The sequence below is a fragment of the Stegostoma tigrinum genome, chromosome 16 (assembly GCF_030684315.1).
Source record: "Stegostoma tigrinum isolate sSteTig4 chromosome 16, sSteTig4.hap1, whole genome shotgun sequence".
NCBI classification, from domain to species: domain Eukaryota; kingdom Metazoa; phylum Chordata; class Chondrichthyes; order Orectolobiformes; family Stegostomatidae; genus Stegostoma; species Stegostoma tigrinum.
In genome coordinates this window covers 13968604-13996099 of record NC_081369.1, presented here as the reverse complement: position 1 = coordinate 13996099, position 27496 = coordinate 13968604, and the positions used below count along the sequence as shown (strand labels likewise).

At 45.5% G+C, this 27496-nt stretch overlaps 1 protein-coding gene across 3 annotated transcripts; it reads left to right on the top strand.

Annotated features, from left to right (window-relative positions):
* Positions 1 to 39: 39 nt before the first annotated feature.
* LOC125459638 (receptor-interacting serine/threonine-protein kinase 1-like) lies at positions 40 to 27447 on the top strand. Of its 3 annotated transcripts, XR_009446773.1 has the most exons (13): positions 40 to 354; positions 3637 to 3949; positions 4589 to 4737; positions 8681 to 8730; positions 10213 to 10371; positions 10535 to 10611; positions 12419 to 12491; positions 15468 to 15506; positions 16438 to 16476; positions 18160 to 18198; positions 19875 to 19913; positions 22634 to 26377; positions 26954 to 27447. XR_009446773.1 is itself a non-coding variant. In XM_048546248.2 (12 exons), the coding sequence occupies exons 1-12, from the start codon at positions 146 to 148 to the stop codon at positions 26965 to 26967; spliced, it is 1200 nt and encodes a 399-aa protein (XP_048402205.1). In that variant the 5' UTR covers positions 40 to 145; the 3' UTR covers positions 26968 to 27447. The 3 variants fall into 3 exon arrangements, 2 of the variants coding, with proteins under 2 accessions (XP_048402205.1, XP_048402204.1); XM_048546248.2 differs by lacking the exon at positions 22634 to 26377; XM_048546247.2 differs by having other exon boundaries at positions 22634 to 27447.
* The last annotated feature ends 49 nt before the right edge of the window (positions 27448 to 27496 follow it).

Here is a 27496-nt window from a genome sequence, read left to right as displayed (position 1 = left end):
ACACGGGTTGGGAATTGAAAGCAGCTCAAGAAGGGATTTCAAAAACGAAAGCTCCGACGTGAGGTGTCCAGTTTGTGGGGAGGGGTTTGTTTTAAGCACCGAGTGGGAGCAGTAACACAGCGCCGGGCTGCAGTGGTGACGGAGCATGGAGAGGGAGTTTGCACAGCAGGATTCCCTGGGGCACCACGAGCGACGGCCCGGGCAGCTCCCAGCTTCTTCCTTCACTTCTATCGCGCCCAGGGATTTAGAGCGGAGGTGCTGTATCGGCTCCGGGGGCTTCGGAGAGGTCTACAAAGCTCGCCACCACTCTTGGGGGATCTGGGTGGCAGTCAAGTACCTCAGGGTGAATGGGAGGTAGGGAACGATTCTCTGTCATTTTCTTTTTTTTTGGTGGGGGGGGCTGCACGGACAGATTATCGCTGGATTTACATTGCAAACACTTCCTTTTGCCGACTGAGCTGGTGAGTGAGGAAGTTGTTCTTTGCAACTTCGCATCTTGCAAATAAAAACTTTTCCATTCAATCTCAACAGTCGCTGTGCTTGGAACCAGGTTGGGCAGGCTGGGGAATGTTGAACTAGAATTTACTGAGCAGCAAACAATTTCCGCAAGATTTTGCACAGTGCGTTGCTTAGATGCATGGGCGCCATTAGACTAGTTTTAAATTCCAGATTTCTACTGAGTACAGTTCAGATTTTGCCATCTAAAGACAGAGCGTGGAAACAGACCCTTTCATCCAACATGTCTATGCCCACCAGGTATCCTAACTTAACCATGGCCCCATTCGCCAGCATTTGGCCCATATCTCACTTAAACCCTTCTTATTCATGTACCTATTTAGATGCCTTATAGATGCTGTAATTGTACCTGCCTCCTCCACTTCTTCTTACACCCAAAGTCCCCTTTCAAATCTTATCCCTTAAACCTATGCCGTCTAGTTTTGCAATCCCAGAGTCTCAGAAAAAGATCTTGGCTGTTCACCCTATCCATGCCCCCCATTATTTTATTAAACTTCCATAAGGTCACCCGTCAGCCTCCCCCCATAGCTCAAACCGTCCAACCCTGGCAACATCCTTGTAAATCTTTTCTGAACCCTTTCACATTTGAGCCAAATGTCCAGAGAATTGGCACAGTCTAATAGCGTAATCTAGACTACTTGTCCAGTAATATTTCCACTGCCTCCACTGAACTGGCACTGCACCCTCTCCAGTACAGCTGAGTGATTTGGACTGGAAATTGAGCAATTTTCACCAGCATCTTATTTGAAACTTCCAGCATCTGCAGCATTTTGCTTTTATTGGACAACTGGATAATTCCATAATCAAGTGGGACCACAGAATTAGTATGGCATGGAAGGGGATTGTTTGGTCCATCATTGCCTGTGTACTGGTGAGATTTTCGCAGCAATAGGATTTGAACAAATAACTCAGTTGAGACTGGAGTTTTATTTTAAAAGCTAGTACCTTTGACTGTTTAACCATGCCACCACAGATTATTATCGCACATAAACATGCCATTTAGAATATTGAATTTGATGTCAATCAGGCACAAAAAACAAAATAGAGTGAAGGAGTGCAAAGTTGGATTCTGCTTCTGGTTGTTCCTTGAGACAACAAGGATGCTTACACCTTCCATGGTCATTGAAGTTCTGGAGGGAGACCTGAATCCAGAACTTCAGGCTTAAGAGGTAGGGACATCACCCCATTGCACCACAACCCTTCACATAATCAATTGAGAGACGTACAAAAGAGCCAGAAAATAACCAAAGGTATTGAAGGGTTTTATGGCACAGTGACAGTGTCTCTCCCTAAGAGCTAGAGGGCCCAAGTTCAAGTCATACCTACTGAAGAAGTATGTTATGTTATAAGGTGCCCGAACAGCTTAATTAAAAATCTTTGCTTTAAAAAAATTGAATTGATGTGTGGAAGGGAGAAAAGCCACAACAACAATTAAAAGCTGAAGGACGGGTGGCACAGTGGTTAGCACTGACACCTTAAAGTGCCAGGGACCCAGGTTTGATCCCAACTCGGGTGACTGTCTGTATGGAGTTTGTACATTCTCCCTATGGCTGCGTGGGTTTTCTCTGGGTGCTCTGGTCTCCTCCCACAGCCCAAAGATGTGCAAGTTAGGTATTTTGGCCATGCTGAATTGTCCGTAGTGTTCAGGGATGTGTAGGTTAGGTGCATGGAAAAGGAGAGTACAGATAGGGCAAGGGAATGGGTTTGGATTGGTTGTTGTTTGCAGGGTCAGTGTGGACTTAAAGGGCTGCTCCCACAGTGTTGGGCAACTATGATGACCGAGTCTTCACACTTGCAATAATTAACTTGCAGAGGTAATTTGACTGAAATCAGGCTATCTCCCACCAATAAACGTGGTAACTAGATAGGAAGGGATGAAGTTTTGTGTAGAGCTTGGCTCATAGCTGCAATACAAATACATGAACTTCACACTGCTCAGTACTTTTGAATGTTGCATCATGTGAGGTGTTGTTTCCAGGAAGTTAATGGTAGAACAGTGCATCTCTCTCACCACAGTTATATTCATCCAAGTATTTGACCTAGTTTAACATTACTGTGTGGTTTGTGCATTATTAACGGTGACTACCATTAACTCATCATTACCTTACAGTAAACTCTTGACCAGTACGTCAGTGTTCCTGTTATTTGGTGCAAGTTCTGTGTTTCTGTTTTATTCAAAGAAAGTTTACTGTGTTTCAGAATTTTAGAGACAGGCTGCATTTGATTGCGTCATCAACTTAACAAAAACATTCGAGTTATTTAAAATAAACCTTCAGTTTAAAGAGGAAGTAGTCATTTGGAATGGTATATTTATTCATTGCCAGCTGTGCAGCATTTATTGCCCGTCCCTAATTACCCAGAGGGTAGTCAAGAGTCAATGAGGTTGCTGTAGGTTTGGAGTCACATGTGGGCCAGTCCAGGTAAGGATGGCAGTTTCCTTCCCTAAAGGACATCAGTGACCCAGGTGGGGTTTGTCCCCTAACAATCAACAATGGACTCTAATTTCAACATCTGCCATAGCAGGAGTTGAACCTGGGTTCGCAGAACATTATCTGGGGTTCTAGTTTAACAGTCCAGCAGTAATCCCACTCAGCCATTACTTCCCCTGTGGGCAATATGTATCCCTATTAAGGATAATAAGCTCACACTTTTATCAATCAAAAAAAGACAATTGGAGAAATAAGACAGGCACAATAATATTCTGACCAGTCATTCTTCAATGATTTATAAGAAACACACTTTGATAATCCATTTTATCATGCTTTGAGAAATTTGGGCTGCTGTCTTTCATGTACATCACACAGATGTCTGTGCTTCGGAAATACTTGATTGCCCCAGACCACTTCTCAGACATTCTGTGGATGTGAAAGGTGCCATGTTAAAGCAGAAAAATGTTGCACTGGTTTTAAAGGTTTTGATGTTTTAGTGTCGTGAGGGTACTATTGTTTATGTAATTCTCATAAATCCTGTCGGTGATATTGCCGCGTGGTATTATTGCTCTTGGTTGGCCACGGTGGGATGGTAGGAACACGAGCAGGATGGGATCTGAGAGGTTGCGGCTGGGATGGTGATGAGCAATCTCACCGTGGTGTCTCTCTGTGAACCTGTTTGCTGTTACAGTGACAAGCAGGAGTTGTTAGAAGAAGCAAAGAAGATGCACAGAGCGCAGTTTGAACACACCCTGCGGCTGTATGGAGTGGTGGAAGATAACGCGAAGGATGGGCAGCCATCATTGGGATTAGTAACAGAATTCATGGAGGCTGGATCATTGGATAAACTTCTTGTGAACCATGATGTCCCGTGGCCTCTGCGCCTGCGTTTTGCATATGAAATTGCTTTAGGAGTGAACTACCTACATAACCTGAAGCCAGCACTCTTTCACCATGACTTGAAACCTGCCAATATTCTACTGAATAATGACTATCACGTCAAGGTAAGTGGAATATATTGTTAAGCCTGGTGCATTGTTCTAGTGCCTAATTGCATTGCTTGCCTGTTTAATCTCTGCACACCGACCTTGGGAGGAAGGGAGTAAGGGGCGCTTGAAAACTGGTTATCCCCACCCGCCTGGCAACCTGCAAAATCGAAGGGGAGAGGGAACAACATGAAAGGCAAAACCCAAAATAAAGCCAGGGAACACTGAGCATTGCATAGCGAGTCAGCCAGTATGCAAACGATGAAAGGACAGGCTAAAATTTTGAGTCATGACCTTCACCATAAATCCGCAACGTGAGCCCGGGTATTGGAGGCAGGACCCAGCCTAAATTATTAGGAAAGAAGACGAGGCTTGGCAAGTATTTATAGTTTCTCTGAGCTGAGTGGGTGTTCCCCAGTTATTGAGGAGGAAAGGTCAACTGGAAACAAAACCACAAACGTCAAGTTAAAACAGATCTCCTTCCACGTGGAATCGGCTGGTTGCAATGCAGGGAATTGTTTCTGCAGTGCAAAATGACTTCTCCAATCCTATCCTCCTGGGTTGCAGGAGCAATCACTCACTCGCTCACTTTGTCCTCGCGAAATATACCTTTCAGACTGTATACATCACGTTTGAACTTTCTTTCTTTCTTCCTAGATCTGTGACTTTGGCCTGGCAAAGTGGCGTAAATCCACAGGGCAGTATAGCTGTGAAAGTAGCAAATGCATGGGCACACTTAGTTACATACCACCTGAATGTTTCAAGAACGTCAATACCAGAGGAGATGTGAAGTTTGATGTGTACAGGTCAGTAGAAAAAATGTCATCAGTGGTCACCCTGTGATACAGAAAATTGTTTCCAAAGGATCTTTTGTTTTACCTTTGTTACTTGAGCACCCAAGACTTATTTGACCTTCTTTAAGATCCACAAAGCACAAGCACCAACCCGGTGTCCCTTGAGGGTATGGAGAGTTGGGCAGCACCACCTTTAGGGGATGGGCAGAATGGTCACAGGGGAGCGGGCAGTGACTGCATGCCTGCAGACAGCGTTCCCTCTAAGCTGCACATTCCGAAGTCCCACACATGCTGGTCGCTGTTAGCACGCCGATGGCAGCAATCACTTTCAATTCCAGAGGTATTGGAATCCCAGGGAATGCTGGCTGAGGGGGGAACAGCCTGGCTGACTGAGCCTGGCCATGTTCATGGGATTATTTTCAATTTGATGCCCATGTGTAACCCTGACTTTGTAGGACCAGTGGCTTACTGTGGAACCTTACCGGGGAGGGGTTTTCACATTTTACTTTAATAGCAGCATTATGTCTGAATGGGAAGGTGACGATCTACAGACATGTATACTTTCCAGCCACATTCATTAGATAAAACCATACAGTCTAGGAGCAAACATAGAACATAGCCAGCAGGACATCTCTGCAGGAGTTCCTCCATGCTGGCCCTAGGCCTTACCATCTTCAGCTGCTTCATAATGACCTTCCCTCCATCATAAGGTCAGAAATGGGGGTGTTTGCTGATGTTTGCACAATGTTTCAGCACCATTCATGACTCCTCAGATACTGAAGCAGTCCATGTTCACATGCAACAAGATCTGGACAATATCCAGGCTTGGGCTGACAAGTGACAAGCTGCATTCACACCACACAAAATGCCAGGCTATGACCATCACCAATAAGAGACAATCTAACCACTGCCCTTTGACATTCAATGGTATTACTGTCACCATATCAACATTCTTAGGGTAACCATGGACCAGAAACTCAACAGCAATCACCACATAAACAGTGTCTACAAGAGCAGGTAAGAGGCTGGGAATATTGCAGCAAATGACTCACTTCCTGACTCCTCAAAGCCTGTCCATCATCTACAAGGCACAAGCCAGGAATGTGATGGAATACTCCCCACTTGCCTGGATGAGTGCAGCCCCAACAGCACGAGAAGCTTGACGCCATCCGGGACAGACCAGCCCACGGGATTGGCATCACATCCACAAGCATTCACTCTGTGCTACAACGCTGCTAAGTGGCAGCAGTGTGTATTATCTTCAAGATAGACAATAGACAATAGACAATAGATGCTGGAGTAGGCCATTTGTCCCTTCAAGCACCGCCATTCATTATGATCATGGCTGATCATCCACAATCAGTATCCTGTTCCTGCCTTATCCCCATAACCCTTGATTCCACTATCTTTCAGAGCTCTATCTATCTCTTTCTTGAAACTATCCAGAGACTTGGCCTCCACTGCCTTCTGGGGCAGAGCATTCCATATATCCACCACTCTCTGGGTGAAGAAGTTTTCCCTCAACTCTGTGCTAAATGGCCTACCTCTTATTTTTAAACTGTGACCTCTGGTTCTGGACTCCCCCCATCAGCGGAAACATGCTTCCTGCCTCCAGATTGTCCAATCCCTTAATAATCTTATACGTCTCAATCAGATCCCCCTCATCCTTCTAAACTCAAGTGTATACAAGCCAAGTTGCTCCAATCTTTCAACATATGATAGTCCCGCCATTCCGGGACTTGACCTCGTGAACCTACGCTGCACTCCCTCAATAGCCAGAATGTTCTTCCTCAAATTGGGAGACCAAAACTGCACACAATACTCCAGGTGCGGTCTCACCAGGGCCCTGTACAGCTGCAGAAGGACCTCTTTGCTCCTATGCTCAATTCCTCTTGTTATGAAGGCCAGTGTGCTATTAGCTTTTTTCACTGCCTGCTGTACCTGCATGCTTGCTTTCATTGACTGATGTACAAGAACACCTCAATCTCGTTGAACTTTCCCTTTACCTAAGTGAGACAGAGGGAAAGGCAGGAGAGACGTGAGCATTTCCTTAGGGGATGGCTTGTTTTGAGATTGCTCTTCTCCAAATATCACTAATTCAAACATGGTCATGTCTTCCAATTGCAACTTAATTAACTGATCAGCTCATTTTTTTGAGCTGTTTTATTGATCAGAACCTGGCTATTTTGAGACCCATTTCCAACACCTATTATCTAATAAAGAGACTGCCGTTGGTGCTTTGTTAGCAAGGCAGTAGAAATGGAGTATCTTGCACTCTTCATGCGGCCTTTATCTTTGGGTGGGGAGAGTTTGCAGATTTGATGGTTTCATTTTAATGTGGATGGAATCTGGCATTTATCATTTGCGTATTCGGTGTTTAGTTTGGCTATGAGTTCAAGACACTTCTCGTGTGTACCTTCGGCCTTTATAGTTTTAAAAGAGTTCAACTTGAGGTTTTCAGCAGATGGACTGAAATAATTATTTGGCATAAGCATATCTTTGTAGCTTAGGTCTCAAACGTGTCCTGTGTTAGAACATCTGCAGTCCTCTATGGGTGGAAAAGTATGAAGATTCCAAGCCCTATGAGTGAAGGAATTTCTTTTTATTTAGTCCTAAATGATTACCCCTTTATCCTGAGGTTTTCCCGCAATGTTCTAGACTCCGAGGATAATGGAAGCAACCTCTCAGTCTACCCTGTCCAACTAACTAGATCACCCTTGCTTCTTCTCAACCCTGGAAAAGTATAGGCCCAACTTTGCCTCTAACTGTAGGACGGAAGTCTTACCCCAGGATCCAACTTGGTAATATTTTGTAAAAGCATCCTAGATAGTGATCAGTACTTTATTTTGACTAATTTTGCTGTCATCGCCCAACACGCAGCAGTGTTGTGAGAGATTTGCTAATGCCTGATTACTGTTTGCCGCTTTCGGCTTAAGAACAAAAGGCAGTCACTTCCTGTTAGAGATCTTGCTGAAAACCGGGCCTCAGAGCCACCCCTTCCTTTGACATCTTCCCGAGCAATTAAGCTTTAGGGAACGTCTAGACAGAAAGTAATTTGGTCATAAATGGACACGTCAACCTGCAACCGAATAATGCAATGTGATTTGTAATATTAGGCTTCAGTTCTTTCTAAAGTAACACATTCTCCATTTTATTGAGTGGATTACCCATGGGCAGTCTGTACATTTTTTTTAAAAAGCCTCTTGATCGAGCCTTTCACTGGGATCATCATGGAATGTGCACAACAAATATTCAAATTGTTAAGTCATAATTTGAGTACAAACATTACTGACCGTGCACTGTTAGATCAATGCGCAGGCAGTTGTGTATGGTGTTGAAGGTTTTGAGACTCTTGACTTTTTCTTTCACTTTCTGAGCTGCAGTTTTGATTCCAGGTAAATTAGTCGACAAATTATCTGACGGGAGATTGGTCGTCCACCTTGTGGTTATAACTAGGATCGATCACAGTCTTCAGATACTTTAATATTTGTGGTTTCAAGTGTCCGGCCAAAGATTAGCTTAACCTGATTGTTGAACTGAGATTTGCTGCTTGCTTTATCCATGTGCTCGTTTGTTACCTTGGCTTTGTGACAAAGTTGGATCTCAGCGAGGCGCGCACAGTTCTGTTATAATAAAATCCTTCTTGGGATCACTGAATAATGGGAAGAAGAGGTGGAGTCTTGAACAGACCCCACTGCACACTGCCCCCTGGTGGGCTGGGTTTGTACCCCAAACTTAAAGGCTCTCCTTCCCATTTGCCCCACCTACCATGAAGATAAGACCTCTTACTCATTATCAACCTGATCGATTCCCCCCTTTGGCGTGAGTTTTTTTTTCCTCTGGTTCCCGACAGGGGATTGTAACAATATCTATATGATTGATTGCTTAAACTTCAACCTGAGTTTAATGCTGTGACAAATAACTTTCTGGCTATTCTCTGTTTATAATTTTGCAGCTATGGAATTATCATCTGGGAGATAGTAACTCGCCAAAAGCCTTACAAAAGTAAGTTCAACTGAGTTCGTGTCACTATTCTTTCTCATCTGTTGTGTGGAGACATTGTCAATCTTATTCGAAGTAAGCTACGTCCCTGTGTTTATTAAAATGAAAGAGAACCTTGTATTTTAGTTTGTTACATTTTTCTCATTACACACCTGCAGTGGGTCCTTTTCAGATACTTTCTACACTCCAATAATCCTGTTTTTTTTGTGTGTATAACATATACACAATTCTACTCGTGTCTAATCCATGGATCTCTCTGGGAAGCACTGTGTCTGATCCTTTAACTGATCATTAATTGGTTTCTCACTCTGTTGGACTGGGTTGAGCAGTTTGTGATGGCCAGATCTCCAGTCCGATCAGTCCAATACCGTGAGGGTGCCCATGTGCACTAATTCAGCAACAGGATTCGCAAGCACTCCTTGCATTGGTAAGCACACATCCCCTTGCCAGTTACTGTAGGAAGGTCATTCAGATGTGAACCACATGTGACTGTGTGGCACAGGGAGCACTGTGAAACTTGACATTGGCCTAAATAAAGTGACAAACAGCACTATTTGTGGTCATACAGCGCCTTCGAGCCAACACATCCATACCAACCAGGTTTCCTAAGCTGAAATATTCGCCTGCACTTGGCTCGTATCTCCCCCAACCTTAGTACAAATGTCTTTTTAAATGTAGTGACTGTACTGTCCCGTACCACTTCCTCTAGAAGTTCATTCCAGACATGCACCACGCTCTGTGCGAAAAGGTTGCCCTTTAGGTCCGTTTTAAATCGTTCCCGTCTCACCTTAAGCCTCATGCCCTCTAGTTTTGGACTCCCCTACCCTGGGGAAATGACCTCAGCTGTTCACCTTATCTATGCCTGTCATGATTTTGTAAATCTCTAGATGGACATCCGTCAGCGTCCCACGCTCCAGGGGAAAGTAATCCCAGCCTACCCAGGCCCTCCATATACCTCAAATCTTCCGGTCTCGGCAACATCATTGTAAATCTTTTTTGCACCTTTTCCAGCAGAATAACATCCTTCCCTAGAGCAGGGCGAGCAGAATTGTGCGCAGCACTCCAAGTAAAGCCTTAGCCAAATCTTGTGTACAATTGTAACGCAATGTCTCAACTCCAGTACTCAAGGTGTATTTATATTTCAGATAAAGCTCCTCTTGCGATATCTGTTCTCCCCAGTGCGGTCTGGAGTGTTTCCTTATCCACGTTACAGCGTTGAGACTGAGGTCAGGCTGAATGTTGGGAGCGCTGCTGTCATGGGGAGCTGATGCTATGCCTCATTGTAATCAAAGGCTGGATAATTTGTCATGAAGCACACTGATCAATGTGTTAAAATTCAACCGCGTATGTTCTATAGGCCAGCAGATATAGTTTGCTTACACGCCAATTGCATCAAGCACCTCTCTGTTATCCCATTCAGTGTGACACAAACAGCTGTTTTTCAACTATTGCTGCCTGATTTGTACTCTCTGTCCCCTTTCTCAGATGCTGTAAATCCTCAGCAAATAAAACTCTGTGTGGAAAGGGGTGACAGGCCAGACTGTGACGTGATTCCTCGGGATCTACCAGAATCAGCTGAAGTACTTATTCCCCTGATGAAGAAGTGTTGGCATCCAACCCCTGATGAACGGCCAACCTTGTTAAGTATGTTTTTACAGTCCCTGTCATTGTGAAACATTACCAAGCTGTTCTAATAGGGCAAGGGTTACCCCCGAGGGCTGCTAAAAAGCAGTGCTCGCTGCCTACCCCTTCCAATAACACCAGCCACGTGCAGATATACAGTAGTTAATGTATCTCTTTGTTACAGAGTGTGCTTATGATTTGGAACCAAAGCAGTCAAATGAGCAGGACATTCAAGTTGCCATCCACAAGCTGACAAAACAGGTATTGGTCCTGGTTACTCTTCCAAACCTGCGATTTTTGTTGATGTGGTGCTTTGCTCAGATTGTTTATTTCCTCTTTTCCTGTTTAGAGACAACATTTCCCTCTGCCCTTCTGAAAATACTGACTCCCCCCTGCTTAACGTACGATGAAAGGCTGCAGATCCTGGGATTGCATTCATTAGAGTTCAGCAGGTTGAGGGGACATCTAATAGAAACTTACAAGACAGTGTATGGCTTAGAAGGGGTGGATGCTGGGAAGTTGTTTCCGTTAGGTGGGGAGACTAGGACCCGTGGGCACAGCCTTAAAATTAGAGGGAGTAAATTTAAAACTGAAATGAGGAGCCATTTCTTCAGCTAGAGTGTGGTGGGCTTGTGGAATTCATTGCCACGGAGTGTAGCGGAGGCCGGGATGTTAAATGTCTTCAAGGCAGAGATTGATAAATTCTTCATCTCACAAGGAATCAAAGGCTACGGGGAGAGTGCAGGGAAGTGCAGGCTGATGAAATGCCCATCAGCCATGATTAAATGGTAGAGTGGACTCGATGGGTCGAACGGCCTTACTTCCACTCCTATGTCTTATGGTCTTAAGCTCCTGTTCCTTAGGTGATCGGGACATTTCCCTGAAGTGCCAATCCCTGCAAACCCAGGCAGCGAATAGTGCTGTGCCACTCTGACTCAATTCTTCCCTCCGTACGGAGTCTTTACTATCCAATGCACAGCCAGCAGGGAGAATGGTTGGGAATTCTGGCTGAGTTGAGCCTACCTAGCTCTACAACTAGTGTTAATGCTTCCATTGCTGATGTTAACATGCACAACAGGGCAAACAAAATTCTAATGACAACTTCTTGTGTGAGTCTTAGTCTAGCGCTTCAAATTGCTGTATTAGTGCCCACTCTGACACAGCTTTAAGAAGCTGCACTTGATCTGGGAGATAGATGACAGCAGTGTGGGAAAAAGTGTATCTGGACGCCTGCTTTTGAATTTATTCTTAACGGTGTTGTGAGAGGACTCTGTATCCTCAAACTTAGGAGGAGCACTACTGCATTCCTTGGTCATTAGAATAAACATTTCCAAAACACCCCTGACTCCCCAGAACACTGCATTATTACCCTGTCACAGTACTGATCCTTCTGCTCAGCAAAGGAGCTGAGTATTTTGCAAACAGGAGTTTTGTTCATCACACATTGAATCATGGAATCCCTACAGTGTGGAGAGGGGCTGTTCAGCCTATCAAGTCTGCACCACCCCGCTGAAGAACAGAGTAGTTGTAAGTCTCTCTAACTCCATATTTCCCATGGCTAACCCACCCAGCCTGCACATCCTTGGACACTATAAGCGACTTAGCACGGCCAATCCACCTAACCCGCACATCTTTGAACTGTGGGAGGAAATCGGAGCACCTGGAGGGAACCCACGCAGCCCCTGGGAGAATGTGCAAACTCCACATAGACAGTCACCAGAGAAAGGAACCAAACATGTGAATTAGAATTAAAAAGCATTCCCAGTAAAAGAAAACATTAAAAATAAGAAATAAGTAAGACAGAATTGTATTGCACCAAGTCATTTAAAAAATGATTAGGTGGCACTAAATTTCGGTTTATGAAGTCTGTAGAGGGCGATGAAGCAGAAGGAGATGCAGTTTTGAAAATCCAGAAAGAAGACAGCGAATTGGTCCTGGCTGAGATCAGGAGGAGGTGTAAGTTGATATGTTTTTTGTAGCTTAGAAACCAGCAGTGAGGAAAGTGAAAGTAGCTAACTGCAGGTGTTTTGTTATTTTTCCTGAACTACTTATGTTTATCCCTGTACAGAAGTCACAGTCTGAGGATGGAGCTTCTGGCGGGGCATCGCTGCGAGATAGTGAAGACAACAGATCCCTTTATGGTAATGTTCGTCAGGAGCTTCTTTCCCAGACTCAACCCTGTCCAAATTACGGTGTAATCTTGTACCAGCATTGCGCTCCTTGTCACTCACCAGTTCCCAATGTTGCCTTTAGATCCACCATGTTTTACATCAGTTTTAATGTGACTGCAGAAGGATGAAGTACAAGCCGCCCCATACCTCAGTCTCCCAGACTGGTATTGCAGCCAGCTCTCAAACATCTGCTCATGCTTCGATGAGTCATACTGTCCTGAGGGCCTGCCCAGTGGAGGAAGTACTGTAACTAAGATGCAATAAAATCCCATTGGAGCATGAGGTGTTGTTGCCAAAAAACAGCCCCACCCAGTGCAAAGGTAGCATTGCTGGGAGTAGATGGCCTATTGCGGAGGTGTCACAGCTAAGAGTATTTCGGTGGTGCTGACAAGTTATGTTTGTTTGCTACTGGGTGTCAGATGCACAGAGATGCCAAAGGCTGTTATTTTCAAATGGACCACAAATACTGAGCAGATACATAACATCGAGGACGATGAATGGGCGGGAACTTTGAAGCCAGATTTGAGGCAGTTATGACAAAAGAATCCATGAACCTCCAGAAGGTTGTAGCCCAAGTCAAAAGGAAATAATCCAGGGGGCTGAAACTCTGAACTGAAACCAGATTATGCTGGAAATACCCTGTGGATCTGGCAGCGTCTTCAGTGTGATGACCTTTGGTTCCAACTGCAATTTTAACTCGTTTTCGTTTTCCTGTGTCTAGTGATATACGAGATGGACAAAGCAGTTAGTTATTTCTGGGATAGACATCTCAACGTTCGATAGCTTACTGCGTGGCACTCCGTTGGCTTGGATGCCTGTAGCTACGCTGGAAGGTTTTACAGGATGAAATGTAATATCTTTAGCCAAGATATGAATGGACTTTTTTTTTGGCTGTTGAATCCCACAGTAGACCTTGAACCCAGAGACTAGGATGTTCACCTCATCACAAGACCTCCCTGTTTAATTATTTAACTTTAGTGTGATTTGTAACGAGAAGGGTGAGGCCAGGAATCCTACAATTACTGCATCAGTGCTGGGTGTTCTATACAATGCTCTGTGCATGACTTTGTATCTGGATGGTATCTATCAGATTAATATTAAATATGACACTGGAAAGAGCCCTGGGATCAGCTGTTCAGTCCTTTCCTATCTAGTGCCCATGCTTCGAAATGATAGCAGCCGGGTGGGTTTGCTAAGACCGCAGGAGATACTTCCCACATAGTCTCAGTCCACAGCCTTCATAGTATTAGATTGTACACAGCAGGAGGCAGTAACACTGTTGTGCCTTTCCTCAGTGATAGTGCATCGACTGCTAACACTGCTGGATGGTCAGTTGACTGCTTGCTGTAAAAGGTGTGAATAGATATGAGCATTTGCAGAGAAAGAGCCACATGCTTTAGGGACTTGGAAAACATCTCATTCTTTTTGGGGATAATGGGAACTGCATATGCTGGAGATTCCAAGATAATAAAATGTGAGGCTGGATGAACACAGCAGGCCAAGCAGCTTCTCAGGAGCACAAAAGCTGACGTTTCGGGCCTAGACCCTTCATCAGAGAGGGGGATGGGGGGAGGGAACTGGAATAAATAGGGAGAGAGGGGGAGGCGGACCGAAGATGGAGAGTAAAGAAGATAGGTGGAGAGAGTGTAGGTGGGGAGGTAGGGAGGGGATAGGTCAGTCCAGGGAAGACGGACAGGTCAAGGAGGTGGGATGAGGTTAGTAGGTAGCTGGGGGTGCGGCTTGGGGTGGGAGGAAGGGATGGGTGAGAGGAAGAACCGGTTAGGGAGGCAGAGACAGGTTGGACTGGTTTTGGGATGCAGTGGGTGGGGGGGAAGAGCTGGGCTGGTTGTGTGGTGCAGTAGGGGGGGGTGGATGAACTGGGCTGGTTTAGGGATGCAGTAGGGGAAGGGGAGATTTTGAAGCTGGTGAAGTCCACATTGATACCATTGGGCTGCAGGGTTCCCAGGCGGAATATGAGTTGCTGTTCCTGCAACCTTCGGGTGGCATCATTGTGGCACTGCAGGAGGCCCATGATGGACATGTCATCAAGAGAATGGGAGGGGGAGTGGAAATGGTTTGCGACTGGGAGGTGCAGTTGTTTGTTGCGAACTGCACCTCCCAGTCGCAAACCATTTCCACTCCCCCTCCCATTCTCTTGATGACATGTCCATCATGGGCCTCCTGCAGTGCCACAATGATGCCACCCGAAGGTTGCAGGAACAGCAACTCATATTCCGCTTGGGAACCCTGCAGCCATATGGTATCAATGTGGACTTCACCAGTTTCAAAATCTCCCCTTCCCCCACCGCATCCCAAAACCAGCCCAGTTCGTCCCCTCCCCCCACTGCACCACACAACCAGCCCAGCTCTTCCCCCCCCACCCACTGCATCCCAAAACCAGTCCAACCTGTCTCTGCCTCCCTAACCGGTTCTTCCTCTCACCCATCCCTTCCTCCCACCCCAAGCCGCACCCCCAGCTACCTACTAACCTCATCCCACCTCCTTGACCTGTCCGTCTTCCCTGGACTGACCTATCCCCTCCCTACCTCCCCACCTACACTCTCTCCACCTATCTTCTTTACTCTCCATCTTCGGTCCGCCTCCCCCTCTCTCCCTATTTATTCCAGTTCCCTCCCCCCATCCCCCTCTCTGATGAAGGGTCTAGGCCCGAAACGTCAGCTTTTGTGCTCCTGAGATGCTGCTTGGCCTGCTGTGTTCATCCAGCCTCACATTTTATTATCTCATTCTTTTTATCTGGTCAGACCAAATGCTGCAGTTCCACCGAGTCACCACCAGGTAGCAGTAGAGGGTCATGAATGTACAGAGCCACATTTCCAGTGGATGTGATCTCAGTCTTAAGGTGTTCTCATGCTCAGGATTACAGAGATCCTTCTGTTCAGTGATAATGTTTTGTGCTGATCGCTAACTGTTCTGTATTTTGTCTAGAACCAGTCGAGGAACAGGATGGGCCCATCAACTTTGCCGGTGAGTTAGTGTTTGTCTCTATCTGTGAAGTTGTGAATGATGTTGATTATTATCAGTGAATCCACCGTCTGACACTCTGCTGCAGTTCCATTGAGCCAGCACTAGGAAGTGCCAGAGGCTCGTAGAAAATGGGAGCTGGAGGAGGCAGTTCGGCCCATTGAGTCGCTCCACCTTTCAATGTCATTCAACTCAACAGCTTGTTCCTGCCTCCCCACCCCCACCATATCCTTTGATCACTTTCACCCCAATATCTAACTCCTCTTTGAAATCATATAACGTTTTGGTCTTGAATTCCAGAGACTCACCTCTCCTCATCAGGCAGTCTCGCCATCTCAGGACTCTGGTAAACCTTTGCTTCACTCCCTCTGTAGCAAGAACATCCTTCCTCAGATAATGAGACCAAAACTGCTTAAAATATTCCACGAGTGGTTTCAACAGGACCCGGTATATTGGCAGTAAAACATCCCTGCTCCTGTACTTGAATCCTCCTGATATGAAAGCCAATGTACCAGTTGTCATCTTTACTAACTGTGGCACTGCTATGCTTTCCTTCAGTGACTGGTGTTCATGATACGCATTCCCCTCTCACATTCAGATAACAATCTGCCCTCCTCATTTCCCTACCAAAGTGCATAACAGCATACTTATCCACACCGTACTGCATCTGCCACGTGTTTTCCCACTCACCCAAAATTATACAAATCGCACTGCGGTATCTCTGTGTCCTCGTCACAGCTTGTCCTCCCACCCAGCTTTGTCTCACCTCATTGTAGATTGTACAGAATCATTAAGACTGTGTTGTCAGTACTAATCTGAGCCCTTTTTTTAAAGTGTCCTCAGATTCAGGAATACAGAAATCCTTCTGATCAAAGATGAATTTTTGTGATGTAATATTTTGTGCTGATTGCTAACTATTCTTGGTTTTGTTTAGAACCAGTTCTGGAACAGAATGAGCCCATCAAAGTTGTTGGTGAGTCAGTGCGTGTCTCTCTGTAAACAAACAGGAAGCTGAGTGACCCTTAAGCTGCATTTTCCTAATGCCGCTGTCTCACTGAATGGGAGAGAGTTTCCAGACACCTGTCTGTGCAGCTTGAACTGATCCTGTCTGGTACCAGAGAAGTTGGTTATGGTTTCATGTTGCTACTTTGACACACATTCTGTGTGTGTGTGTGTGTGTGTGTGTGTGTGTGCCTGTGTTTGTGCTTGTGTACCTGTGTGTGCATGCGCGCATGTGTACTTGTGCATGTGTGTGTGGGCGTACGCGCATGCGTACCTGTGCGTGTATGAGTGGGCGTGCGCACATGCGTACCTGTGTGTGTGTGTGTGCATGTGTACATGTGTGTGCGCATGCGTGCATGTGTACGTGTGAGTGTGAGAGTGTGTATATGTGTGTGCGTGCCCGCGCGTGAACATGTAATTACACCAGTGGACACTTCCACAAGGTGATGCCCCTAGGTAGGGTAGCAACACTGCAGTACATGGTGCAGAGAGAATAGTTATAGCCTGGGAGCTCCACTTTGAGCTGTGTGGTGGCTGGAGACTGGAAGGGGTTTCCTCTGATGGCCACCATGTTCGGATAGCCTGCCGTTACCTCCACTGGCAATGCCTTGAGGTGTGAGTGGGAAAATGAGCGATTGCGGTAAAGAGAACACAGTGCAGAGCTGGATGAACACTACAGGCCAGGCAGCATCAGAGGAGCAGGGAAGCTGATGTTTTGGGTCGGGACCCTTCTTGGGTGGCTTTATAGGGTCTGACCATAGAGCTGTTCACAGTCTTCCTTCATGCTGTGTGATCTGAGCACCTCACTGTTGGTCGTATGTTAAGGGTTTTAGAGAGGAAGCACAAAGGATTGACAAGAACCATTAAAGGAATGGCAGATCTCTGTTACATGGAGAGATTGGAGTAGGTGGGCCGGCTGTCCTTTGAGGTGAGAAAGTTGAGGGGAGATTTGATGAAAGTCATGAGGGGCTGGACAGTGGAGAGTGGGAAGAAACTGTTTCCAATGATGAGAGGATTGAAAAGCAGGGAATAAAAAGGGAAGATAATTGAGAAGTGACACGACCAGGAAGTGAGGGAAATGATTGCACATTGTGAGGGTCAGGAGCAGGAAGGCATGAGGTAGGATTGTGCCAGCAGATTCTGTCATGATTCTCAAAAGGCACTGTGGCTACTGCCTGAAGGGATGAAGTATGCTGGCCTAGGGAAACGGGCAGGGGTGTTGGTCTGGCCTGAATACTTCCTGCAGAGGGGGTTAGTAATGTTGCTGAACATCGAGGGGCAAGGCTTTGATTCAGAGGGTCATTGCCTGCACTTGTGTTTCACGCACATAACTTACTTCTCAGCTGCCCAAACTTGGCTGCTGTCTGTGGACACGGACTGTTTTAATATCTGAGGAGGTGTGAATGGTGTTGGTCAATATGCAATTAGCGGTGATGACACCGACTTCTGACATTACACTGCAGTTCCATTGGGCCCCTGCCAGCCAGCAGGGACTCATGGTTTTGTTTTGTACAGATTCAGTATTTGTCAGAACTGATTTGATTGGTGACTTAATGTGTCCTGACACTCAGGAATACAGAGATCCTTCTGTTCTAGGATAAATTCTTGTTACAGTGTTTACTTCTGATTGCTAGCTGTTCCTTATTTTGTTCAGATGCAGTTGAGGAACAGAATGTGCCCATCAGAGCTGATGGTGAGTCAATGCTTATCTCTCTTTTGCATGTTATTGGAGTGTTCTCTTTAATTTAGCAGCTCATTGGCCAGTTACTGCCCAATGGAGGGAGGGTTCAGGAGGCTGTGGGAGCCTGACCCCAGTGTTAGTCTGCCCCACAATATCCACGGGACTTGGAGGGGGTGGGGGGGCCGAAAGCATCTGGGGTTCCCGATCGCTGTCCAGTAACCCTGCTGGAATGTCAGCATCAAATGAAGGCACTGTTGCTGGGTCCAGATCCTGGAATTCCCTCCCTAACGGCATTGAGGGTCAACTCATAGCAGGTGGACTGCAGTGGTTGAAGAAGGCAGCTCACCACCACCTTCTCAAGGGCAACTAGGGATGGGCAAGAAATGCTGGCCCAGCCAGCGACACCCACATCCCATGAACGATTAAACCAAAATGTTTATTTCCAGAGCTTCCTTATGTTTGAGTATGTAATGAAAGGAGCTCTAGTTGGATCATTTCTCATTTTGAAGTGCACTTTACTTCTGACTAATTCTTCAGTATCTTTGTCTACTTTTTAGACGCCACAATAATACTGCTGTCAACTGGACTACCCCTGTGTGTTCATGATGAATTTCCTCCACCAATCTCTCTCTCAACCTTGATGAAATAATGACTCTGAAATCCCTTAAGGCTCCTTAATCCACACTCTGTTCATTTTTGAAATAATTTCCCAACATCACACTCTTTAGGCCGTCCATTCATGATATATTTGAGCACTTTACTGAGCATCTTCCTAGCTCCTGTGGTCTCTGTTCTCGGGTCCCTTTGCTTTCGAAATCCTCTCACCTTTCTCCTGTGTTGGGGTGGAGACGCTCACCAATTATTTGGTGACCTGGGTACATCACATTCGACGCCAGGAGGCAACACACGTGTGTGTTAGCTCTTGTTGATATATTCCTGACATTGAGAGGTCGAACCAAGCGCTATATCAATGCGCTATTCCTCACAATACCGTTCGGGGATCACATAGTCAGACCAAGGGTCAAACTCCATCCAGCCTCTCGGTCCCAGTGAACTGATCCCATGTGATACTCAGTAACTGGAACTTGTTGTACCAACCCCCCACCCCCACCCCCAAGCTGTTGGTGTCGGAAGCTCATTGCTGCGTTGCTTCAGCATGGCATTTGCACTGCCTTTGGGCCTGTGAAGCTTGACACCTGCAGTGCACTTGGCTGAATGCCGGTCAATTTCCGTTTGTGGGATTTCCTGCCTTTGTCATCCTAGTGCATGCTGGGAGCACATATCAACAAATTAGCCTCTTCCCTCGACCGTCCATGTCTGCGTCAACACAGTCGGAGGCGGGGGCGATATGGAATATTTCCGGCTAGCACTGGCATGTCTCCACCTGAGCGCGCGAAATGGAGGAAGTGACAATTTGAAGCAATTCTTTGGTATCGGGCGAAGTGAGATGTTGGAGTGCCGCCAACTGTTAGCTGAGCGTAGAGCAGTGCTGCTTCCCTCAGCCGATTAGCCAGCTGCCAGGAGACCTAGTATTGGTGACAGTGAGTGAGTGGGGACTGATCCGAACAATCTCTCATCTGTTGTTAACAGCAAGGTTACTCACCACGTGCCTGAAGAAGGATTGGGAGAGGGGAGTTGAAGCTGTTAAACAACAAAACAATTTTTACATTTTTTTTATCTCTTTGTAGAAACAAGACAAAACACAAGCCAACAGGAAGTTGTAAAGCGTGAGTAATTTTGTTACACCATTTGCTTGGTACCTGCAATTACATGCTGGAAGATTTCTGTTCACGAGCTGATAGAGTCTGTGAGAGCTGATGAATTCACTAATCCTAGTTAGAAACATTGAAAATAGGAACAGGTGTAGGCCACTCAGTCCCACGAACCTGTCCTACCAGTTATTATGATCATGGTTGATCATCCCACTCAATACCCAGTTCCTGCTTCTCCCCATATCCTTCGATTCTTTAAACCAAGTGCTATATCCACTCCCTTCAAAATCATACAATGTTTTGGCTTTATGAGCACAAAAGCTGACGTTTCGGGCCTAGACCCTTCATCAGAGGTCTAGGCCCGAAACGTCAGCTTTTGTGCTCCTGAGATGCTGCTTGGCCTGCTGTGTTCATCCAGCCTCACATTTTATTATCTTGAAATTCTCCAGCATCTGCAGTTCCCATTATCTCTAATGTTTTGGCTTTCACTGCTTTCAGTGGTAGAGAATTCCACGGGCCCCACCACTGTCCGGATTCTGAACTAACCTGGTCTCTTCGATAATCTGCACTCCCTTCTGTCTCCAATTCTTTTTGACAACGTTCATAGCCTATCTCATGAGCGAGTTGGGCTTCCTCAGTTTCTTCCCACATGCACCGCATTGACGAATCTGATCCTATTCGTAATTTTATGTACTTGGGAGACTGTTTCGAGACCATCTTTTAGTTCTTGGTTTGTCGCTGGACCAGACTGATATAGACCAGGGAGCTATGAGCACCCTGTAGCTCATCCCAACTCTCTGATAGAAAGAAACCATCCGGTTAATTTTCCACCACTCCTAGTGATGCTTAGGAAGAGGCCATGAACGCAGCTCACCATCGCATGACGTCATTTCAAACGTATGTGCCTCAAAATCTATGTTGGTAATGGCCACCAGCATTTGAGGGGGCAGGGGTGGGGAGGGTCACCTTTCCAACCAGCATCTGTGCTTCCAGATCCCACCAAATTTGGGAATATCACTTGCTTCCACCAAGGGAACATTGGGTGAGGCAGGACTGATGGGGACACGTTGGCTGGATGCCTCACCTCTGTTGTCACTGAACAGGATGTGTACAACCATGCCCACTCAGTCCACCCCCAAGCCGTGTCTCCCCTCCGACCCCATGTCACGGGATGTGGTTACGTCCCAAGCCAGGAGACTAATGAAAGTGCTGCCAACTGGTGGAATGGATGGGTTGCTGGTCCATTTGAGGTTGCGTTCATCATAACTATATTGGCCATGTTTCATTAGGGCCCCATTGACTGTAAAGTGGTTTTGGACATCCAGAGCTTGTGGAAGGAGCTACATAATCACAAGGTGTGAATACTACCTTGGCGTAGCAGAGCTGTGACCCTGTGCTGGGAGAAATCTCATTGCTACGCCTTCTGCTCTGTTGCAGTGATCAATGTGAAGTCTCCCTCTCTCACCATCTTCTACTGCCTTGAATAGGAGGCTTTGGGATGTCTCTGAGCCGTCTGACTGTGTGACATGCGGATCAGTGAGGTGCTTCCTTCAGATACACACACAGCTGTCTCTCTTGGCATGGCTCTTTGTGGCCCTGTTACCTTGGAGCAGCGAACGACCGTGAATCTTGCAGCCTGCATCGTTCGTTCAGCCTTGCAGGGCTCGCTCTGTGGGCTGGACGGCTGGTTTGCGATGCAGCGTGATACCAGTGGCATGTGTTCAGTTTCTACTCTGGGGCTGAGGTTACCATGAAGGACTGTTGCTCTCACTGTATTGCCTGGTGGATGGTAATCCTCAAGTCAAACCATCACTGGTTGTTTCTGTCTAATGAGAGAGCAGACCTATGGTCTGCTAGGACTTTGATGACTTTTTGGAATGTGATACCCCTACAACAGGTCTTGCTATTAGCCTGTGTTTTTGGTTGTTGTTTAGAATAATCAATGACTTAGTTCAGAAAAACCCACTGATTGGACGTTTTTAAGTAGTTTTGGAGGAGAACTGATTGTGGCCAAGAACACCACATAGTTTCTGTTCTGGAAAGCTTTACAAACCAGCTATCTTTATAGGGAACAAGTTATTTTTGTAGGGATTCATTTTGTGCAGCATCCAGATTGGGAGTATTTGGTTCGAAAGCAGCACACTGTTAAGTGATTAAGACATTTTAAGCCTCTAGTTTTGTGAGTATCCTCATAAGCAGACTAAAAATAATTTTGAACTTTAAAGTTCTCTGTATGAAACTGGGAAGATTTAGCTGAGCTGAACAAAATGAATTGAAACTGTCAAGTTATGGTTCTGAGGAAACGATGAGATGCCATTTTAAATAAAACCAAAAGAACTGTGGATGCTGTAAATCAGGAACAAAAACAAAGTCGCTGGAAAAGCTCAGCAGGTCTGGCAGCATCTGTGGAGGAGAAAACAGAGCTTTGGGTCCGGTGACCCTTCCTCATGTCATTTTATTGTGTGCATTAAGTTCTTTCAAACTATTCTATATTTTTAGGTAGCTCTGTTTGATTTTTCGATATTTCGCTTTTATGCAATTAAATGTTAAAGAAAATCTGCAGCCTTGTCTATTTACATCTCAGTGAATAACCACCACATTAAAATATGAAAATATATGATCTATCGAGCCAGATTGAACATGCCCTCGATTACCGTTATGTAGGATCATAACAAAATTTATTTGTTGGATTCTTTTTGCCCTGTTTTAGTTTTTGTCTTTCCCTCTGGTTGCAGGTCCTCTCTGCAATCCCACTTCAGAAGAATGTATGACATTAGCCGAGTTGGTCAACAGAGACTGGAAGATGATTGGTCGAAGTTTGGAGTTGACCGAGAGTGATATCACTATTATCGATGTTGACTGTGTTACAGGTGGCTTGAAGGAGAAAGCTTACCAGATGTTTCAGAAGTGGATACAGAAACAAGGGAGACATGCCACGCGCGAAACATTATTCAGGAAATTTAAATTGATGGGGAGGTCCGATCTGGCGATGCACTTGTGCAGTTGATGCGGTGACAGGTTTTTAGATTCGCTGTCTGCCCTCGTTTATAATGAGCCCGCAGAACGCATTTTTAACTCCTTACATTACCATTTCATGTCTATCTTGCTTGGTGTCAATGGAAGTGGAATTTGTCCCCGGCTTCTCAATTAACTCTTAGCTGTAAACAGATTCAAGGAATGACAATGATTCAGCCAGCAATAGCCTCACATCAGGGGAGGTGAGACGATGGATTTAACCCTGATCTCAGCTCTACCCTGCAGAACTGGATCCTCAGCTTTCTGACCCACAGACCACAATCAGTGTAGATTGGTAACTGTGCCTCCTCCACAATAACCCTCAACATTGGAGCCCCCAAAGATGCGTCCTCAGCCCCCTACTGTGCTCCCTGTACACCCACGACTATGTAGCCAAATTCCAAATGAATGCTATCAGCAAGTTTGACGAAACCACCATAGTAGGACAGATATCAAACAACGACGAGTCAGAATACAGAAAGGAGGTGGACGGCTTCACGTCATGCTGCAACGATAACAAACTCTCTCTCAATGTTGGCAAAAGAACTGATCATTGACTTCAGAAAGAAAGGAGGAGAACATGGCCCCAGCTCCATCAATGGCGCTGAAGTTGAGAGGTTGGAGACTGTCAAGCTCCTCGGAGTGACAATAACCAACAAATTGTCCTGAACTTGCCATGTAGATGCAACAGTTAATTCGGCACAACAATGCCTTTTCTTCCTCAAACGGCTTAGGAAATTTGACGTGTCCATAAGATCCCTCACCAGCTTTTACTGATGCACCATAGAAAGTATTCTGTCCGGGTACATAACAACTGGTCTGCCCAGGACTGTAAGAAACTACAGAAGGTGGTGCGCACAGCCCAGACCGTCACAGAAGTCAACCTTCCAGCCATGGACTCCATGTACATGGCTTGCTGCTGTGGAAAGGCTGCCAACATCATCAAAGTCCCATCGATCTCTTACAACCTTTTCTGTCAGGCAGAATACATAGAAACTTGAACACATGCACCAACAGGTTCAAGAACAGCTTCTTCCCTGCTGCGATTAGACCGATGAATGGACTCTGTAACATCAAGTAATGTTGATCTTGCTTCGTGCACCTCCTGTGCAGTGTATTCTGAATGCCTTGCTCTGGCTAAGGACCCTGTGCTCTGTTATGGTCTTGCTTGCTATGATCTGCCTGTACCTGGTTAGCAAACAAAGCTTTTCACTGTACTTAGGTACACATGACCACAATAAGTGAAATCAATACAAATCAAATCAAATCAAACACATCAAAGCTGGGAGTGCAGAGCATTGTTAGAGATGCTGTCTCTTGGATGAGATGTCAAATTGGGGTCCTATCAGTCCTTTCCAGGAACAGACTTATTCCGTGGCACTATTGGGAAATGGACAGTGTTGACCCAGTGTTGTCCTCAGCATTGCTCCCTCTCTTGATTGAACATGGGACCTTTGTAGATTGACAGCCAGTTTCCACCAGTCTCTACTTCAGAAGGAATCAGTTGATTATGAAGCACTTTGGCATGTTCGGCACATAATGAAGTTCTCCAGAAATCCAAGCTCTTCCTTTTCAGTTGGATTTACATTAAATTGTTGCATTGTATTCATTTCCCCTCTTTAAAGTTGCGATAGAGGCACTGGAGGCAACTGGCCAAGTTTGAGTAGATATCGGCGACAGGAGGAACCACGGGACTCGGTGTACCATGACGTGCCTCTGTTTGTTTTTGTTTGTTTTTCCTTTTGTCTAGAATCAAGCCTGTAGTCAGGGCACTACGTTGTGAGGGTGCAGGCCTGTGAGGGCCCATTGCACTGACACGTCCCTGAGAGTTGCTGGTTCCGCTGCTCAGATCAGCCATTACTCAGATCCCTGCTATTTCATTTGGCAGCAGTGGTTGCCTGCTCCCTAAGTGTGGCTAAACATGAGATTGAACAGCGGCAGAAGAGACAGGGTTAACACTTCTGAGACCAAACTCCACAAGAAATACAAACAGGTCTCGGCTGTTCGGTCCTTCGAGCCTGTGTCACCATTCAATAAGATCATGGCTGATCTGACCTTCTCTTGTGTCCACTTGCCCTGTATCTCTTGACTCCCCCACTGATCCAAGAAACTAAATATCTCAGCCTTCAATATACACAAGGACTCTGTTTCCACAGCTCTCTGTGGCAAGGCATTCCAACGATTCTCAATCCTCCGAGCAAAGAAATTCCTCCTCATCTCCGACTTAAATTGGCTCCCCTTTATTCTGAGACTGCTTGCTCATCCTAGACTGTCCCAGGAGGGGAAAACACCCTCTCAGCATTTACACTGTCCAGCCCTTTAAGAATTCTCTATGTTTCAGTGTGATCATCTCTCATTCTTCTAAACTCAAGTGAGTAGAGTCCCAACCTGTTTAGCCTTTACTTGAGACAATCCTTCCACCTGATGGATCATTCTCTGTGAACGTTCTCTGAACTGCCTCTAGCGAAATGATACCTTTCCTTAAATAAGGGATGAAAACTGCTCACAGTACTCCAGATGTGGTCTCACCAGCACTTGTTCAATTGCAGTAAGATTTCCCTACTCATACTGCAACCCCTTTGAAGTTAGGGCCAACATTGCATTAGACTTTGTGATTATCTGCTTCACTTGTGTGCAGGCTTTTCTGACAAGTCCCCCCAAGTTCCTTTATGTTGCAACTTCAGTTTTTCTCCATTCAAATAATAGTTTTATTCTCCCTTCCCAAAATGAACAAGTGTACATCTTCCCACATTAGACTCCCATTTGCCAAATTTTTTCCCATATTCTTAACCTATCAGTATTTCTCGTCTAATCCGTTTGTATACTCCTCTCAACCTGCCTTTCCACCTAAAGTTGGCTAAATTTGCTTTCTTCCTCCGAGTCACTAATATACATTGTAAATGGTTGCGGCCCCAGCACTGATATATACGTTGTAAACAGCTGTGGCTCCAGCATGGATATATACGTTGTAAACAACTGCGGTCCCAGCACTGATATATACGTTGTAAACGGCTGCGGCCCCAGCACGGATATATACATTGTAAACGGCTGCGGCCCTAGCACAGATATATACGTTGTAAACGGCTGCGGCCCCAGGACTGATATATACGTTGTAAACAGCTGCGGGCCCAGCACGGATATATACGTTGTAAATGGCTGCGGCCCCAGGACTGATATATACGTTGTAAACTGCTGCGGCCCCAGGACTGGTATATACGATGTAAATGGTTGCGGCCCCAGCACTGATCCCTCTGGTTACGGGTTTCCAACCTGACACAGAATCCTTTATCCACACCCACTGTTTGAATAGGGGTGTCGCATGTCCTGTCCGACAATCCTCTGGTACTTCACCAGTGTTTAAGGATTTTTGGAAAATTACAACCAACGCATCCACTATCTCTGTAACTACCTCTTTTAGGATTCTAGAATGCCAGCAGAGATTCATGCGGATGATCCCTGGAATGGTAGGTTTAACGTACGATGAGCGGCTGAGAATCCTGGGATTGTACTCGTTAGAGTTCAGAAGGTTGAGTGGAGATCTAATAGAAACTTACAAGATAATGTATGGCTTAGAAAGGGTGGACGCTGGGAAGTTGTTTCCGTTAAGCGGGGAGACTAAGACCCGTGGGCACAGCCTTAGAATTAGAGGGAGTAAATTTAAAACTGAAATGAGATGACATTTCTTCAGCCAGAGAGTGGTGGGTTTGTGGAATTCATTGCCACAGAGCGCAGTGGAGGGTAGGTTGTTAAATGTCTTCAGGGCAGAGATTGACAAATACCTGATCTCACAAGGAATCAAGGGCTACAGGGAGAGTGCAGGGAAGTGGAGTTGAAGTGCCCATCAGCCGTGATTAAATGGCAGAGTGGACTCAATGGGCCGAATGGCCTTACTTCCACTCCTATGTCTTATGGTCTTATGGAATAAACAAATATCTTCAACTAAACTGATGAATTTGTTCTCCAATGTATTTTAATATTTACTGTGGTTAAATCCCTGTTGTACTATGCTTTCATAAAATTTTGAATTTTCTTTCTCCAAGGATCATCACAATGAGAATGCCTCACCTTTTGTTCAGTTAAAAGAACAATACTGTGGATGCTGGAAATCTGAAATTCCAGGGAATGCTGGAGAAACTCAGAAAGCCTGGCAGTACCTGCGGAGAGGAATATAGAATTAAAGTTTTCGAGTCTGATATGACTCTTCACAACTGTCTATTTACTTTATTGATCAGTCTATTCCAATTATTGTCGTTGGCATTTTGAGCACTTTAATTGTGCTGATGATTCACTGCTACACGAAAACAAAGGAAATTTTTCGCAATGCTATAGTTCTTTTCCTAAAATACGTGTCTGCTAAAAGTCCATTTGGCTTTACATTTCCACACTGAGAGATTTAACACATTTTTGTATGCTTGTACGTTAGTACAAACTGGATCAAAAGACATGTCTCCATATTTTACCTTTTCAGTGTATCCTTTGACTACTTTAAACTACTTTTTTCAGCTTATGGAAAGAGAAAATGTCGGTGTGCAAACAATAAACAACTTTCAAAGAACCTTTGGTGAGAAGGAACATGGAATCAA